At 50.9% G+C, this 16,787-nt stretch overlaps 8 protein-coding genes across 8 annotated transcripts; 4 read left to right on the top strand and 4 right to left on the bottom strand.

Moving 5' to 3' along the window:
- Positions 1 to 191: 191 nt before the first annotated feature.
- LTR84_009153 (uncharacterized protein) lies at positions 192 to 1,003 on the bottom strand (the record flags this gene model as incomplete). The annotated part of the gene is made up of 3 exons (XM_064852695.1): positions 192 to 262; positions 329 to 660; positions 729 to 1,003. 3 exons carry the CDS (start codon positions 1,001 to 1,003, stop codon positions 192 to 194), a joined length of 678 nt encoding a protein of 225 aa, XP_064701159.1.
- Positions 1,004 to 1,399: 396 nt separating this feature from the next.
- LTR84_009152 (uncharacterized protein) lies at positions 1,400 to 3,417 on the top strand (the record flags this gene model as incomplete). The annotated part of the gene is made up of 2 exons (XM_064852694.1): positions 1,400 to 1,435; positions 1,489 to 3,417. 2 exons carry the CDS (start codon positions 1,400 to 1,402, stop codon positions 3,415 to 3,417), a joined length of 1,965 nt encoding a protein of 654 aa, XP_064701158.1.
- A 652-nt stretch (positions 3,418 to 4,069) lies between these two features.
- LTR84_009151 (uncharacterized protein) lies at positions 4,070 to 4,747 on the top strand (the record flags this gene model as incomplete). Its single annotated transcript, XM_064852693.1, has 1 exon — positions 4,070 to 4,747. One exon carries the CDS (start codon positions 4,070 to 4,072, stop codon positions 4,745 to 4,747), a length of 678 nt encoding a protein of 225 aa, XP_064701157.1.
- A 343-nt stretch (positions 4,748 to 5,090) lies between these two features.
- GDA1 (Guanosine-diphosphatase) lies at positions 5,091 to 6,818 on the bottom strand (the record flags this gene model as incomplete). Its single annotated transcript, XM_064852692.1, has 1 exon — positions 5,091 to 6,818. One exon carries the CDS (start codon positions 6,816 to 6,818, stop codon positions 5,091 to 5,093), a length of 1,728 nt encoding a protein of 575 aa, XP_064701156.1.
- A 411-nt stretch (positions 6,819 to 7,229) lies between these two features.
- LTR84_009149 (uncharacterized protein) lies at positions 7,230 to 7,838 on the top strand (the record flags this gene model as incomplete). Its single annotated transcript, XM_064852691.1, has 1 exon — positions 7,230 to 7,838. One exon carries the CDS (start codon positions 7,230 to 7,232, stop codon positions 7,836 to 7,838), a length of 609 nt encoding a protein of 202 aa, XP_064701155.1.
- A 22-nt stretch (positions 7,839 to 7,860) lies between these two features.
- LTR84_009148 (uncharacterized protein) lies at positions 7,861 to 9,335 on the bottom strand (the record flags this gene model as incomplete). Its single annotated transcript, XM_064852690.1, has 2 exons — positions 7,861 to 8,997; positions 9,057 to 9,335. The coding sequence occupies 2 exons, from the start codon at positions 9,333 to 9,335 to the stop codon at positions 7,861 to 7,863; spliced, it is 1,416 nt and encodes a 471-aa protein (XP_064701154.1).
- A 352-nt stretch (positions 9,336 to 9,687) lies between these two features.
- Positions 9,688 to 11,967, top strand: LTR84_009147 (uncharacterized protein; the record flags this gene model as incomplete). Its single annotated transcript, XM_064852689.1, has 1 exon — positions 9,688 to 11,967. One exon carries the CDS (start codon positions 9,688 to 9,690, stop codon positions 11,965 to 11,967), a length of 2,280 nt encoding a protein of 759 aa, XP_064701153.1.
- A 71-nt stretch (positions 11,968 to 12,038) lies between these two features.
- Positions 12,039 to 13,740, bottom strand: LTR84_009146 (uncharacterized protein; the record flags this gene model as incomplete). Its single annotated transcript, XM_064852688.1, has 4 exons — positions 12,039 to 12,296; positions 12,345 to 12,450; positions 12,502 to 13,476; positions 13,526 to 13,740. The coding sequence occupies 4 exons, from the start codon at positions 13,738 to 13,740 to the stop codon at positions 12,039 to 12,041; spliced, it is 1,554 nt and encodes a 517-aa protein (XP_064701152.1).
- Between the last annotated feature and the right edge of the window lie 3,047 nt (positions 13,741 to 16,787).

The following is a 16,787-nucleotide window of genomic DNA, read 5'->3' as shown; positions in this document are numbered from 1 at the left end:
ATCTATGCTAGAGCTGTCCGCTTCAATTATCCCCAGAGCGAGTCAGTGTGGACAGGGAAGCCAGATGAGAATCGGGTCTCGATCACAACTGGCCAAAAGAGCTAGTTGCGAGACCTTCCACGAATCTCTACTACCAAGATCTTCGAGGTCTTGGTTTGATATCCATGGAGACATACGTCACAGTTTACAATTTACAACTTCAAAACTCCTTTCCAGCCGATTTCGATGTCGTTGCGTTTATGATTCTTGTTGTTCTGTGACCCTGTGGTTTTGATTTGTCATTGAAAGACACCTGCCCTAGTCATAATGCCCCGGAAATCCTCCATACTCACGCCTCTACTGATACCAGACCCTCCATTGGCCTCGAGAATCATGGCTTTTAGCACATCGTCGCTGACGTCTTCTTTCAACGTTCGTGCAACCGCGCGTAGATCGTTCAATCCAATCACCTCATCTCCATCACTTCTGACTTGGCCATGGGTGAACAGATTGAAGGCCGTCTCGACTTCCTCTGCTTTCGTTTCGTCCGTCTTAGACTTGAGTTGTATGGCGCAAAGCGCAAGAAAGTGAGGATAAGTGACATATCCCGATGAATCAGGATCAAGGGTTTCGATAAAGTCATCCATTTCCACCTTGGACCTTGGAGCGAGACCTTGGGCTCTGCACGAATAGGCTTAGTGTTGGCCAGGTACACTCGAATCGCCCATCAAGTTCTTGTCGTGACTCACTTCAAGACATTCTTCACATCAGTGGTTTTGATGATGCCCTCTTTCTCATCCTCGTATTCATCAACATCCTGCACTCGGAACAAAGTCCATGCTTCCTTGATCTCGATTTCTTCTTCAGCGGAGATGTCACTCTCCTTGGCGAGCTTTGACCGTCGCGATTTTGAAGCTGATGCGGTTGATTTGGCTGCCGCTGCTTTGCCTTTAGATGGAGTTTTGCGGGGCGGCTGAATTCGGTGTGAGATGGTGATCACATTGATTAGATATCTCCTCACCATGATGTTTCAAGGTCATATTTCTCGCATCAGACTTGAAAATCTCCTGCACATACGATGTACACCCACGATGGTTCCATAGGGATGCAAGATTGACCTGGACATTTGGTGGCGAGGCAGGTGTAAAGCAGCAAACATTTCACTCGCTTTCGCTACAATCCACCGTACTCTACCTACGGTGAAGTACTATACCAGAGAACCCGTGCTGACGTAGGTACTTTTGCCGCCTACTGCTGGCAATCACAGTGCCACTCGTTCAAGATACTCTCGCCTTTCGAACATCACTCTTATGGTGCCTGGATTGCAACATCGTTCTGTCACATATATGACATTCAGGGCACTGAGATGACTACACTGACTCCTTAACAGTACTTCTTGCTCATCCTGTGCATCTCCAAAATGGATGTCCAACTCTATGTTTATGACTTGTCACAGGTACGTATAAACCCCTGAGATGCCATGATCATGTCTCTTACCACCGTTGGCAGGGCATGGCCAGACAGTTTTCTCAGGCTCTGACCGGCATTCAAATCGATGCAATTTACCATACTGCAATTGTCTTCAACAGCGTGGAGTATTTCTTTGGCCAGGGGGTTCATCGCAAAATCCCTGGCTCAACCCATCATGGTCGGCCCATGTCAGTCGTCGATTTAGGCAAGACGGAATTGCCGGTCGACGTGGTGGAGGAGTATGTCGAGTCTCTCGAGCAAGTCTACACTCCCGAATCCTACGATCTTTTTTTGCACAATTGCAACAATTTCACCCAAGACCTTGCCATGTTTCTGGTCGGGAAAAGCATTCCTGAAGAGATCACCAGTCTGCCAGAAACATTCCTGAGTACCCCAATCGGCCAAATGCTGCGTACACAACTTGACCAATCCATGAGGACTATGACTCAAGCACCTGATGCCATGTCGGGGAGAAATGCCAATGGGCAGCGGAGCCATGTCTCTACCTCAACCTCAGCCTCGTCCCTATCCCCACCAAAGCCCGCCCCTAACGCGATCGCTTCTAAACGAACAAACAGCACCAACTCAAATAAAGGTGCAGAGCCAAAATTCATCAATCATCAGCTTGCCATTGTTTCGTCCCCAGGTCATGTATACAACACCACCACAGCCTCTGAAGTCGATTCTCTTCTGTCTACCGCCCGGGACTCATGTGCAGTCATCTTCTTCACCTCCGCCACATGTCCACCCTGCAAGATTGCCTATCCAACCTACGACGAGCTTGCCTCCGAAGCTGGTCATCTCCCCACTGCACGCCTGATCAAAATTGACATATCTGCTTCACACTCTGCCCAGTCTGTCGCCCAGCGCTACCTTATCCGAGCCACCCCTACTTTCATCACATTTCTCAAGGGCCAAAAACAAGACGAGTGGTCTGGTGCCAATCCTGCGCAGCTTCGAGGAAATGTCCGTTTATTGTTTCAGATGGCACAGCCACCTCAGCACCCTCACGCAAACCTGAAGTTACCAACCTTCCAACGATACATTGAACGGCCGACACTCTACTCCCGCACTCCTCCACTCGACAAACTTCTGACCAAGGTTGGAGATCAATTCTCATCGCATCCTTCTGTCCAGGATCTAATCTCATACATCAAGTCCCGAGAGGCAAAGGGGATGCAAGACGCACCGCTCCCGGATCTGCACAACTTCAGCGCCCATCTCAGTTCAACATTCCCCTCTCTTCCACCGGACTCGCATTTTGCCGTGATCGATCTCGTTCGTACCGCAGCTGTCGACCCGCGCGTGTCGAGCTTCTTGACCACCGAGCCATCTCACAATACCCTCACCACCGTATTTCCCAAATTCGAGTCCGGTGTAAATTTCACGGATGCCAAGTACAACGTCCAATCCGTCACTCTTCAACTCGCGTGCAACCTTTTCAGCTCGACAATCTTTCAAGAGCAGCTCTTCCGCCATAGTGAAGAGCAGTCAACCTCGAATCTGCGAGGGACCATAGAAACTTTAGCAGCACAGGGCCTCCTCTCACCTCATGCGAATTCGAGGTCCATGGCTGCTGCTCTCATTTATAACATTGGTGCGTACAATCACAACGAGCGGATTCACGGTGCGATTTCCGTCGGCTCCGAGAAAGAAGATGGCACAAACAATCTCGGAGTCAGCGACGATCTGACGGCTGCGCTCCTTGAGTCCATAACTTCGCTTTCAGAGATAGCCTCTCACCCAGCCTCGCCATCATCCTCCAACGTCCAGGAAACACTGCACGCTCTGCTCCTGGCCCTCGGTATGCTTCTCTACGGCGCCCCGGCTGACGAGATGCTCTGGGACCTATGTCGGGCGATGGATGTGCGGGAGGCGTTGAAGACTTTGGCAAAGGATTCGCAATGGAAAGCCGAGCCCCTGCTCCGAGAGGTTGGGGAAGAGTTATTGGGCAAGGGCGGCTTTTGACTTCATTATATCGGTTAGCATTGTGGGTACTTAGCTAGCTGGGCGCCTGTGGGAGTTGGAATGGGTGATCTAGATAAACACTTGGCTTTGGACTCCGCAGAAGGCGCATGCTGAAAAGAGCACAAGAGTAGAGCTCTTCATTGTCATGGCGAGTCCAGTTGTAGCACAATCAAGTGATTTGGATGGTTGGTATTAGATGTAACCCATTTAAATAGTCGGTTCAAAGTCTTCCCGAAATGGAGTTCCAACCTGTATCTCACGCCGACCGAGCCTCTGAATGCCAAATCACAAAGATATTTCCCCTAGCGGCTCTCATGTGGCCCGCTTTCCAGTTGTTCCCAAATCTCCCATTTGAGATGGCCAACGACAACTTAAAGTCTCCGACGTTCCCACAAAGCTGGACGAATATGTGAGGGTCTATGAATTTGGGGAGAACCGACTGCACTGACTCGAGTTCGGATAACGAACACATGCGGAGGTGTCCGTTCGTTGTGAAGCTGGAAGCTGATATATATCTTATATGGGTACATAAGCAAATGTTTAGAATCCCTGTTGTGCTACTTACTAGGCTTTGGCGAGACGTAACCAAATATAGATCAAAGGTAGCATTCGATCAACCCAATATATCATCAATACCTCAGCAACAACGAGCATGGCCGTCGAAACAATCAACTTCGGCTTCCTTCTGGTGCCATTACAGCTCCTGGACTTGGCCGGTCCCATGGACATCGTCGGCAACATCTCCCATGACACGGTGGAGAAATACGGTGGGAAGGAACTAGCAAAAACGGCCCCTCAAATCAACTTCTTCCACATCGCATCGACGTTGGATCCAGTGCCGCTGACGGGCGGGTTCTTGGCCAAGCCGACGACGACGCTCGCAGACTGTCCGCAACTCGATTACTTGCTCATCGGGGGCCCGGATCCGGCGTATGCGGCCAACTTGCCACAGGACATGCGAGATTTTATTGTAGAGAGGTCGAAAAGTCTCAAGGCCTTGTTCACCACGTGCACGGGCGGACTGGTCGCTGCGGCGACCGGGGTGCTGGATGAGAGGTCGGCGACTGTCAATCATACTCTGAGCGAGGCCGGGCGAGAGATTGGGCCAAAGGTAAGGTGGAATTGGACGCTAAATTGGGTGGTGGATGGCAAGTTCTGGACTGCAGCGGGCGCGGTGGCGGGCATGGATATGCTGGCGCATTGGGTTGAGGTGTCGTATGGGAAAGACTTGCTCAATTTCTCGACCATGTTGTTGGAATATCAGCCTAGAGACGTGAATGGGAAGCCGGTTAGCTACATGAATGGATTGGGCGACATCGTTGAGGTGTGAATGGTGGGAAACAATGTGGGAGCAGACGACCTGGCCATGAGTATGCTTTATCTCAGTCATGCATTGCAACTGCGAGTCAGGTCTAATAAGACTTTCTAGCACCGTTCAAAACGTCTCGACACACTCAAGCGGAGACCTTGCTTGTACACAGGTAGCTGTCATCGTCCACTCGTCTGATCCCCAAACCTACTGATGACCCATTGAAACCATTGGCGAGAAGATGCTGATCGTCGACATCGGCTCTAGTCTCATAATGATGCGACCCCTGAAACCATGTACAAATGAATAAGAACCCCGAGCCATTACCATAACACTCTAACCCCCATTACCATCTATTCATGTGTCATGAAACCTGCTTGATGCGGCACTCCCAACCACTCTCCTTTTCCAGTAGGGGTAGACTGGCACCCAAACACCAGCCCAGCTCATTGCCCTTAATTTTCTTGGCGATCTTAACCTCACGATCGATGGGCATCTCGTAACCAGTATGGAGGAGAGCATTCATGAAGTTGAGATCCAGACACCACTCTGGTCGATCATGGAGCTCGGCCAGGGCGCCCTCAATCCCTGCAAAGGCGGTCCATTTCTCCTCACCACCACAGACCTTGTTCGTCAGATCCTGTAGCTCACGGAGTGTGAACGACTCAGGCATGCCCAACTCGAAGGTGCGGTCATAAAAGTAGGAGAAAATATAGACATCCTCGCGTGCAAAAGTCTTTTCCAGGGATGGCTGATGAATACCGTTGAAAGAGCAAGGAGCCAGGCCACAGGCCTTATCCTTGTTCAGGATGCCTTCGGCAAGAGCGCGACATTGAGCGGGAATGGCGTCGATGGGGCCTTGCATGAGAACCGTATGCTCACCGGCGAGTGGGTGCCCATCAGGCATGGTGACTTCGACCTTTTTCTCAATACCTGGGGTGATACAGTGGTTGGGGATGGGTTTGGACAGCCAGGCCTGGGAGTTTGGATTCTGGTTGTGCATGTGGTCGAGGACAGAGGCATGGAGGGCCTTGCGGGCGGACATGAGACCATAGCCCAGATGAGAATGCTGGTACAGCTCAAACTCGCGGCCACCAAACTTCAGCTTGTATTTGTGATCACCCTCGGCCATCTTGGGGGGCATCCCTCCGCCCGGGCTCCCCTTAAAAGTGGGCTGGAAGACGATTTGAGTTGAGCCACCACCAAGATCAAAAACAGCTGCAGTAGGGGTCTCGTCGGGGCCTCCGATCTTGCCCAACAAATAGTTTGTGGTGATCCAGGCAAAGACACCCTCATCTTCGCCGTTCATGATCTGGACACCTCCCTTTTCTCGAGAAACCACGGGGAACGGGTACTTTGTCTCAAGGCGGGTTCGAACCGCCTCGAGGATGGCCTGACTCATCTGGTCGCCCAAAAGACGGAGACCGGCGGTGGCTTTGACGGCCACGGGAGAACAAGACTTGTAGGCGTCCGGGACGGTCTTGAGGGCGACCTCCATCAAAGGATCCAGACTCTTTGCTGCGCCCTCGGCATCAGTCTTGTATGAACTCAAGCCGGATCCGCCTTCCTTCTTCTCGGTCATTTTAAACTCCTCGTGTTCCAATTCGGGGGTGGGCCCGCAGTTGTTGAATTTGTAGACATGGATTCTACTCCCAGTGCTCCCTGCATCGATCATGAGGGCATATTGCACCAGAGGCTTGGAGAGATCGTGGGGCTGAGTACATTTTGTAGTAGGGGAGTCTGCCGGAGTGTAGATGTTTGTGGTCGATCCACCCTTTCCGCCTGACAAGAACAGGTACAGAAGGACGATAAAAGTCAAGACGCCGCCGGTCTTTAGATACCGGGCCTGTTGCGTCTGGTTCATCCAGGCGTGCTTGAGGGACTCCAGGTTGAAAGATGTAGGGTGCCCGGAGCCTGCAGTTTGTCTCTCTGCTTTCTCAAAGGGATCCCAGGGAGCGTGGTCGGAGGAAGTGGACGAGGTGGCCCCGGTATTTCTCAGGGGAAGACCGTTGGAGACGGAGCGGCGGCGAGGGGAGGAACCGAAAGGAATGTAGGACCAAATTCCCGTGCGGTCTTTAGAAGATTGGGGCATTGATGGATGGCATGGATAGAAGTGACTGCAAGAAGTTGTAATTGCAGTTGTAGGGGGAAGAGATTGTGTTTTAAAAAAAACAGAGTGGAAAGGGACCAAGTCGCTCGTTGGGGAAAGATGCAGATGAAGATGCAGGTACGACCGAGCAAAATGAAAGTTGGTCGCTCTTTCCTCCGACGATTGAAGAACCAACACTATCTTTTTCCAATCAATCCAACACCTCAACTTCACAACCTCACAACTGGCACCATTTCCCCCTCCCTCTCCATGCTGTCTTCACATCGAATCCTTCCTCTCCTGCGGGCAGCCGTCCCTCAGGCTGCTGCCCGAACCTCATGTCACCACTGTCTCTGTTCCCATGTCCCTCGAACCACCGCCGCCACTGCCACTGCCACTGCCACTGCCACCGCTATGATCAGGCGCAGACATTTCTCGTCCAGCTCTCCTCTTGGTGTCGGTCGACCAATGCCCGTGGTTTTCACCATGGAAGATAAACTAAAAGATGAATATACGAGCGACGAGGACGTGGACACGGCCATGGTTCAACTCAAGACCGATCAAGGCCTATCTGAACCACAAAGTCTGAGACAGCTCCTGTTCTCTATCGACCGATCTACTTCACATGTCGTCCAGCTCACCAAGGTGGGCGACCGCGAGATTGCCATTGTCACCATCATGCAACGAAGGGACATGATCAAGTCCATCGTCAAACGAGAAGAGACTGCCAGGAAGGCTGCTCATGCCGGCAAGGCCAAGAAACCCAAGCAGCTTGAAATCAACTGGGCCATTGCACCCAATGACCTACAGATGAAATTGAACCAGATGGAATCCTTTCTGACTCAAGGAAAGCGGGTCGAAATCATGCTGGCGAGCAAAAGACGCCAGCGAAAAGCCACCGAGGAAGAAGCTACAACTCTCCTCAGAGCCATCCGAGATCGCGTAGAGACCGCTGGTGCTCGAGAGTCCAAACCCTTGGAGGGCAAAGTTCTGGGCCAAGCTCTGATGATTATTGATAAATGAGTCCCGTTTGAGTCCCGGAAACCTATGTCACCCATCCCGGCGCAGAGATAAAATGGCTATGGCTCGCAGACACCGCACTCTCTTGGTCCACCTTGAACTGCACGCTCACTTCCCACTTTTGTCCACTGCTCCCCAGTCCATATCCTCCACTCAACCGGTTCCGGATCATGCTGGTAATTCTCTCCCTCAATTTGACCAGGCTGTCTTCGCTCCCTGCCACTCTCAACCTCAGGTTCACCATCCCCATCCCATAGTGTGCCTGCCAGAACTTGGCCTGCTCGATGCTCCTCACCATCGGCTCCGCTTCAATCGCGCTCAACACCTCGTCCACGTTGGCCGATTTGGAGGGCAGTGACATGAGCAACATTGCTCCCACGTTCCGTCCCAGCTGCACTCCCAAGATCAGCATGCTCAAGGCAATACTCAACGAGAGGACTTTATCTACCCACTCATACGTGTGCAACGAGAGAAGCGGCAGCATCAGGATGGTGCCGGAACAGGACAACGTCAGTAAGTGTGACGGATTGCTCAGGATCGATGGGAGGTTCTCCATGGCCGCAAATCGCATGGCTTTGCCGATCCGGGCGTGGTTCTGTAGCCCTACCGCCGACACCAATGTTGACACAATCGCCAACACCGCTGCCACGTCCACTGTCCCAGTCGTCACTCGCTCATGCGAATGCGGGTGATGCGGCTCGTGTCCCACTCCTTCCAATGCGTGTTTGGCATTGTGGGAAATCAGATCAAAGCCGAAGAAGATCAAGAGCACCGACAACGCGAACCCGGCAATGACCTCCATTCGCTGCAGACCGAACGGATGTCGCACACTCGACCGTCCCCATACTTCGAAGTTGGATAACACTTCGACAAAGACACACAATAGTGCCCCCAGGGAATCATAAAAGATCAAGTGTGACAGTGCCTCCACCGCAGCCGAACTATGCGAATTCCACGCCGTGTAGCCCGCCACCATCATGTGGCAGATGCTCCAATAAAACCGTATCTTTTGATCCGTCGTCATGCTAGCTCGGCATTCTGCAAATGTAGGGATTGGGAGGGAGGTCGGGAGGGCTTGGGGTGCTCGAGGAGGAGGTTCTAGGAAGATTTGATGCGACACACTGCTGTGTTTGTATTTGTGCCCACGTCTCTGCCCGATATTCTGTACAGGGGTGTTAGCCAGATTCTATGTCATCTCACGATGATGGCAGTAGCACTCACTGATTTTGCGACTGGCGACTTGGCCAATGTAGACGTCTGGAAATTAAAAGGTCCTCTCTCAGTGACGTTGCCCATTCCTGCGGTGGCCGGCTTCTCAGGCGTTGCCCCGGACAGATAATTAGCGGACGCCGCCATGTAGTCCGGTTCCAGATGATGCGGTGAGAGTGCGTGAGGATCAAACGGTGCGCTAGGATCGAAGATGGGTGGTTGTTTGCGCGGTGATGAGGGCTCGTCAGGGGGTGGAGTGGGTGTTCGAGGGGGCAGTGGAATGGGCATCATCCTGCTGGACATCTTGAAAAGGCAATGTCCACACGGAGCTTGCTTGGTGGAAGTGATGTGGACTCGCTCGACTGCAAAATGTCCGTGCCCAGACCTCAGACCTAAGACTTCAGTAGTCGTCGCAGGATGGATCTCGTCGTTGTCAACAGCCAAATTCCCATAGTTTGTCGCACGTGTCGTGCGGGACTCGGTGATACCTTTCGCCGAGCGGACCTGCTGTCCTGACCACGTGATCAGGCTAGCGACGACCTTTCATTTCCTGTGTTCTAACCTCGTCTTGGTTCACCATCAATTACTCCTCCCAGATATTATTTCCATCTGCGATGCGTCGCGATTGGCTATCTACTTGTGGATGGAGGGTCCACGCGTTGTTGTACTAGTAGTGCTCCTGCTCTTCATCTTTCTCACACCCGATCAGCCGGCTCAGCGACGGGCCTTCGTTGACGTTGAAACCCTCCAAAGCAGGCGCGAGACTGAGCTTGACGTCTTAACAAATGGCTCCTATGGCCAGTTCAACCCGTCAATTGACAGTTGGCTCAATTTGACTGGATTTCGGAAGGGCGATGGCTACCAATGGGACACATTGGCAAAGGTCCAGCAATGGAGCCGTAACCAGTTCGATGCTGCCTGGAAAGGACTTGATCGCACGAAAGGGCTGCCCATCTACGACCAATTTTCTGGCGAAATTCGTGGCGATTTCATTCAAGTCCAACCTCCTAATATGACGCCCCATCTCAACTTGACAGTCCTCGACCCTAAGAAGGAGTACATGACTGAGGTGTACGAGCGCAATGTGACCGAGCCAAAGGGTGAACTGACTCTGTCACTGTTCGACTTGAACCCAGTGGCGAGTCATGAATCTTCCTCTATCAAAGCAGATTTTTCCATGTGGACTGATTCTGCTCCTGGCAATGGTTGGCAAGCTAGGCTTCAAGGTGTTCACCTACCCTCAGGCCAAGTCATCATGTCCACCACCACCTCAAAATTCGATGCGCTCTTTGCCCTTCCCCACTTTGCCTTGGACGCGGAGACTTTCAATTCCTCCATTGGAGTCATGAACCGTACGGTACACCGTGCATGGCAAACGTCATTAGAGGACATGTCTGACGGTCTCGCATTTGCTCCCCAGTGTGAGCTGATCGTCTGGCTTCAGCCAAAACCTCATCGATACGATGGTCTTGATTCCTCTCAGACAACCATCTTTCTTCAACAGGTGGAAAAGGAATTGAAAACTCCCCTGGGTGCTCCTATCGGCCAACCACCACTCCTCTCTTTCTCCGCAGTCGTCTTTTCCCCAGACTGTGGGTATGTCTTGGAAGCAAGTTCTCTCTTCGGTCCCAAAATCGAAGCATACTGGACCTTGGCGCAAAGACTTGTATTCTCGTTCGTCATGGTCATCGCTCTCCAGATTGCACTACTCAAAAGACAGATGGAGAAGGCTGCAACTCCCTCAACAAAGAGTCGAATCGCATATCAGGGCGTTGTCATTGCTGCACTTGGAGATGGACTTCTCCTATTTGCACTTATTGCTCTGCTCATGATCGACGAAGCAGCGTTCCTTACCATAGCGTCGGCTGCTTTTCTCGCCTGTATTCATGTCGCATTTCTTGAAGTCAAGTTTGTGTTTGACATTTGGACTGTTCAAGTCGGTGATCCTGCACGTGCCGAGCAGGAGCGACAAAGAAGGGCACAACAAGCTGCAGTTCCAGCTCCTGCTACAGCAACTGGTACAGCTGCTGGCACCACAACTTTATCTACACCCCCTCCAGCAACCACAATCCAACTTCCTGGGAGCTTACCCCTACCAGTGACCGCACCCCAACCTGAAGGTGCAAATCCCATCATCATCCCTTCAGACCAGGGTAGTCCACTTCAGGCCGAAATACCCAGTACCCGTGCATCATTCGCTGCCATCTACAGCAGATTCTATTTCTCTCTCGTCGTTCTCATGTTCTTTTCCCTGTGGGCATTGTCTTGGCCCCGTCCATTGAGATCTGCCTACACCAATGTACTCATCTTCGCCTACTTCTCCTTCTGGTGGCCACAGATTTATCGCAATACTATGCGGAACTGTCGCAAAGCATTGACGTGGGAATATGTTATTGGGTCTAGCCTATTACGAGCCATACCAGTCTTGTATTGGTATTTTGCGGATCACAACATCTTGTCCACAGATACCAGTCCAAGTACCGCTTTCATCCTATTGGGGTGGCTCTGGCTTCAGGCTTCCATTCTACTCAGCCAACAGTTTCTTGGTCCTCGCCTCCTCGTTCGTGAGTCTTGGTGCCCACCAGCTTATGACTACCACCCAGTTCTTCGGGAAGATGACGTGGAAGCTGGTGGTATGTCGATTGGGTTGCTTGCATCCGCATCGGAGGCCAAGGACAAGGATGACAAGACCCGCAAAGTTTTCGATTGTGCCATCTGCATGAACGAGATTGACGTACCAGTCTTGGCTAAGTCCGACGGTTCTGGGGGAGGGATTGGTAGAGGAACAGGTGCTACATGGCTTGAGCAAAGGAATTATATGGTCACACCCTGCCGGCATATCTTCCATGCCGACTGTTTGGAAGGATGGATGAATCTGAGGCTTGTTTGCCCCGTCTGCAGGGAAGCATTGCCACCGCTTTAATTGATCTTGCCTCCGCTGTCGGGGATGCTCAGATACGATCAAGTATTTTTTTCGCATTTCAGCCCCCGCATCTATGATATTGGAACGACCTTGTGCATCATCACGCCTTGAGGATCTCGGGATACCTTATCGCCCCACTCCGCCTCCCACCCATGCTCGGCAAGATACAGCTTCCACACCTCGTCTTCGTCGTTTAGCCGCCTGCTTACATCCGGAATAACGAAGAAAGCAATCAGCATCCCGACAGCAGCAAAAGCGGACCCAATCAAGAATGCAGTCTGATTGCCTTTTGTTGGGTCATCGTAAGAATTCAAAATTGCTGTAAATACCTGCGCCAGCTGTCAGTAAAGCAACGCAGGATATACCCGAACACTTACTTGAGTGCCTATCGCTGCGCCTGCCTTTGACCAGGCGGAGACAAACCCCATCATCTGACCTCTGATTGCGGTTGGGAATGATTCAGATGCTGCAAGAACAACGGTACTACTTTCATCAGTACGTGAGAAATGATGCTCGGTGTTCTACAGCACTTACCTTCCAGGACCAACTTCTCCAAGTGTCAGGAACAGCCCGTATAAGACAACAAAAAGCGGGAAGATATTTTCAATTTGCTTGTTGGCGCCTCCGAGGATGAAGCCTAAGATGGCCTGGAGACCAAAGCCAAGTGCCATTGTCTTCCTTCGCCCAATCTTGTCGCTCAAATATCCGCCCAGAAATGGCCCGGGAATATAGAAACAGTTGATGACCACACCCCATCCCAAACTTTTGACAAGAGACTCTGAAGCGTTGACTCGATTGATGATGGTACCAGAGAAAATGCCAAAGGGAACACTGATATAGTTGTAGAGAAACCACGTGGAAGCACATCCGACAAGGGAACGCCAATACTGCTTGAATGCGAGCAAATATGGAACCCTTTGCTTCCTCATTGCCGACTTTCGGTATGCAGTCGAAGTTGCCATGCGGATTCGAAACCAGAAAATTGAAAGTGGCGGAATCATTCCTAGTGCGAAACTCAACCTCCAGACAATGTGGTAGTGTTCTTCCTTTTGCTTCAAGCACAAGAGCAAAAGCAATGGGACAAGCCCTCCCCACACATATCCCAACGACGCCGACAAGTCTGCCAACATGGCGAACATGAAACCTCGCCTTTTTCTGTACTGGTCGCCCTCATCGGTTGCTTCAGCAGCTCCTGCACCGCTGACAGGATACTCACCACCAGCACCCACTCCAGCGATTCCTCGTGCAATAACCAGCATCCAAAGAAGACCGGAAGCAGAAGTGCCATTGGCGGCTGTGCTCAAAGTGATTCCGAGGACCAAGAGCAGTGTTGTCGCAACGGCACCTGTCTTACGTCCCAATTGATCTACGATGGTACCAAACAGCAGCATACCCACTATCATGCCGATGAGGAAAGCATTGGAGAGCCTTGAATACATGGACTTCGTGAGTGCATCGGGGTAAAGGACTGCTAGTAGCAGCTCGACGTTACCGATCACGGCAGCATTACTAGAACAGCGTCAACGTCATTTAAGTATGCCATGAAGGAATTGCTTACTATCCGTCGGAGCCAATTGCTAGTCCAGAGAATAGCACCATCAACCAAACAGATTGTTTACTGTAATAAGTCTTTTGTGGCTCGGCCTCGCTGATCGCATCGATCTCGCCGTCTGCTGTAGATACCGTCGCTTCGCCTTTGACAATCGTTGGCGGAGATACTCCCTTCTGCTCCAGCTCGGCGGCGCGACCGTCACTGATACTTATACTGTCCATGGCTACGTGTCTCAGGTCTCGTGAATGATAAATATGTGCGGACAACCATCAGGGCATGCACTTGGTTTAGCAGCGGATAACCGTGTTTATCTACCACTGACGATCACACTCGGCCAACTGCCGATTCACTTTGCGTGACGATTCGTCAATTCAAAGATTGCTGCTGATCGTCCTTTGTAGCCCTTCATAATTGGGCCTATCTGCGGAGAACGGCGATTTTTCTGCAGGAAGTCGGCCTTTGAATTGCCGAATATGGATAATAGATTGAAGAAACACGACCTAACCACGAGCAAGCCTTCAATCCCTGCCCGTCGAATGACCCACCGCCTGATTTGAAAGACGGAAAAATAATCCTGGTCGGTCAGATAGTCTGAAGTTTGTGCTCCAAACAGTAATATCAATCTCGATTATGAACCGGACATCTCCAAAGTTCCCCTCATCGGCGTACAGCCACCTTCCACGAACTATTTCCCCAGCCCCTTCAAAGACTTCGCCAATCCTTAATCCAGCTATCCGATGCAATGAAGGAAACAAATTACATACAAGATTCTGTTCAAGATGGTCGCGAAAGCGATTCTTGGCGACTGCAATGCCTCCTCGCTCGCACCCGAAAGTTGAAAGCCGTGTGGCTCGGTGTAATTTTGCTTCTTGCATATGTGGTGCAGAAATCCATGGTAAGTACTTCGACGACCTGAAATGAAAGACGAGTTTGCAATCGAGAATTTTTGTGGCGCGAGGACGTCATTGATTTTCACCAAACTGATACGGCGCCAGCTATTCTGCTTCAAGCGCAACTCGGCGAGCTTTCATCGCCATCAAATCGCGAAAGCGCAAAAGTGTACCATTGCCAATCTGAAGCGAAACTCTTATTTTCTTGAAGATGCGGTGCCGATCAAGACTTGCGAATTTATCCATCGACGTGATAGACTCGCCGCCGCGCTCGTGGAAGCCAGGGTTGATGCTTTTGCTCTCGAGCCAGGCTACACGTTCCAGTACTATGGCAACATCAGCCAGGTGGATTGGGAGCCCTGGGAGCCTGAGGAACGCCCTTTCCTAATGATCGTACAGCCTATCGTGGATCAAAATTCTGGAGAAATCAAAGCCAAGACGACGTTTCTCTCGCCGCATTTCGAGGAAGGCCGGGTTCGAATGCTTGGAATGCCCTTTCCAAAGAATGAAGAACTGGAGATTGCCGTCTGGGAGGAGCATTGGAACCCATACGATACACTTCTACGTACGACGTTCAAGAATGCCTCCGGAATCAGAATCATGGTTGATGAAGAGATGCGCGATTATATTGTCCGTGGTCTCGACGCCGCTGGGTTCGAAACAGTTGGACTGAGTTCAGAGGTTGAAAGTGTCAGGCAGACGAAAAGCCCGGCAGAGGTGGAGCTCTTACGGGCGGTGAATACGGGTACGGTGGAAGCGGTCCGCCAGATGAGACCTTGTGAGTTGTTCTTACGTTTTGAGGTTCCATTCTGATAATGTCGCACAACTAATTGAAAGAACAGGCCTTGTCCCTGGCTTGACTGAGAATGATGTCACGGAGATACTGAATAATGCCCTACTCTCAGTTGGGTTCTCATTGTTTTTCAATATCGTACTGTTCGACGAAAATGCGGCCCTACCGCATGGGGGCTTCATCACAGGCAACAAGATTCTCACTTTCGATACAATGGTGTTAATTGATGTTGGGTGAGGTTTCATGGTCAAGGCTTTGCTCTCAAACGGCATGGAGCTAACTCAGAGAATAGTGGTCATTATCTGGGGTACTCTTCGGATATCTGTCGGAGTTTCTTTATCGATCCACCCAAGCACCACTCAGGAAGATCAGTTCCAACAAAGGCATTTCGCCAACTCCAATCATACCTCCATCTGAAACCTGCGAGTCAAACTCAGACCACCGATACTTCTCTTCATGCCTTGAAACTCGAAATATGGTCGTTAGTTCTGGCCGCCCAGGATGCAAGCATTATAGCCTTCACGCCGAACCACACTGCGGCAGATGTCGACATTGCAGCCAGGAGCGTAATAGGCTCCGCCGGCTACGAGAAGCAGTTTACACATCGCGTCGGCCACGGCATTGGGATCAAAGCACACGAGTCGCCATACCTCAACAAAGGAAATTCTGGAGTAAAGCTTAAACCTGGCATGACATTTACTAGTGAACCGGGCGTTTATCTAGAGGGGAGATTTGGAGTCCGGCATGAGGATATCTTTCTGGTGAGAGAGGAGGGTCAAGGTGCAGAGTGTTTGACTGGCAGGAGGGCTAAAGGGCCTTACGATCCGTGATTAATGATTGGAAAACGCGATCGAATGTGGTATTTACTGAAGTGCTAGCGGGGCTGAGCACTTTTCTGCATTGGGTCATAGTGCAACACCTTGCTAACCCGAGATTGGTTCGTGCGGCGAAATTTGAATTCAAGCCAGATTACACAAAGAAATGTACAAGACCTGAGAATGATTCTAATGTGTAATGGTGTTGACAATGTAATACGATCCCTCAGCAATTGAACCCCAGGGAAATTCACAATGAGACCAAGGCTGACATTGTCAAGGGACTTTATAAGGTGGATAATGGAAATGCTTTCACGAACATCTTTTATTTGGAACTTGAACTTTACAAAGAACGGCATTCAACTATCACCGGAGGGGTTATAAGCTCCCCATCAGACTCACGTTCAGCCGGCCCGGGTCACACATCTCTACCAATATATTGTAAGGATTTTCGAAGTATCATACGCGGAACTTCTTCCAACATACCAAGTATTTCAAATCGACAACCACCAACCGCAACACCACATCTCAATAAGCACCAAGCCGAAGTCCTGGATTTTTCACAGCAAACTTTCGCCGAGTATTCGAAAATGTTCAAATCAAGCCCCAATGACATCGACAGAACTCCAAAGCCAATCCCACAAATCACATTCACTGATCTGTTTCTAGCCACTCAAATGACTGAAGGTGCTTCCGGTTCAGATTCAGGTTACGGGACTGAGGACGACACAAAATTGAAAGTTCTCGGACGAAACATGACGGCACAACAA

This window comes from Exophiala bonariae (genome assembly GCF_035927105.1).
Source record: "Exophiala bonariae strain CCFEE 5792 chromosome Unknown scaffold_36, whole genome shotgun sequence".
In the NCBI taxonomy this organism is placed as follows: domain Eukaryota; kingdom Fungi; phylum Ascomycota; class Eurotiomycetes; order Chaetothyriales; family Herpotrichiellaceae; genus Exophiala; species Exophiala bonariae.
The sequence above is the reverse complement of the archived record's forward strand: the minus strand, read 5'-3'. Positions and strand labels throughout refer to the sequence as shown.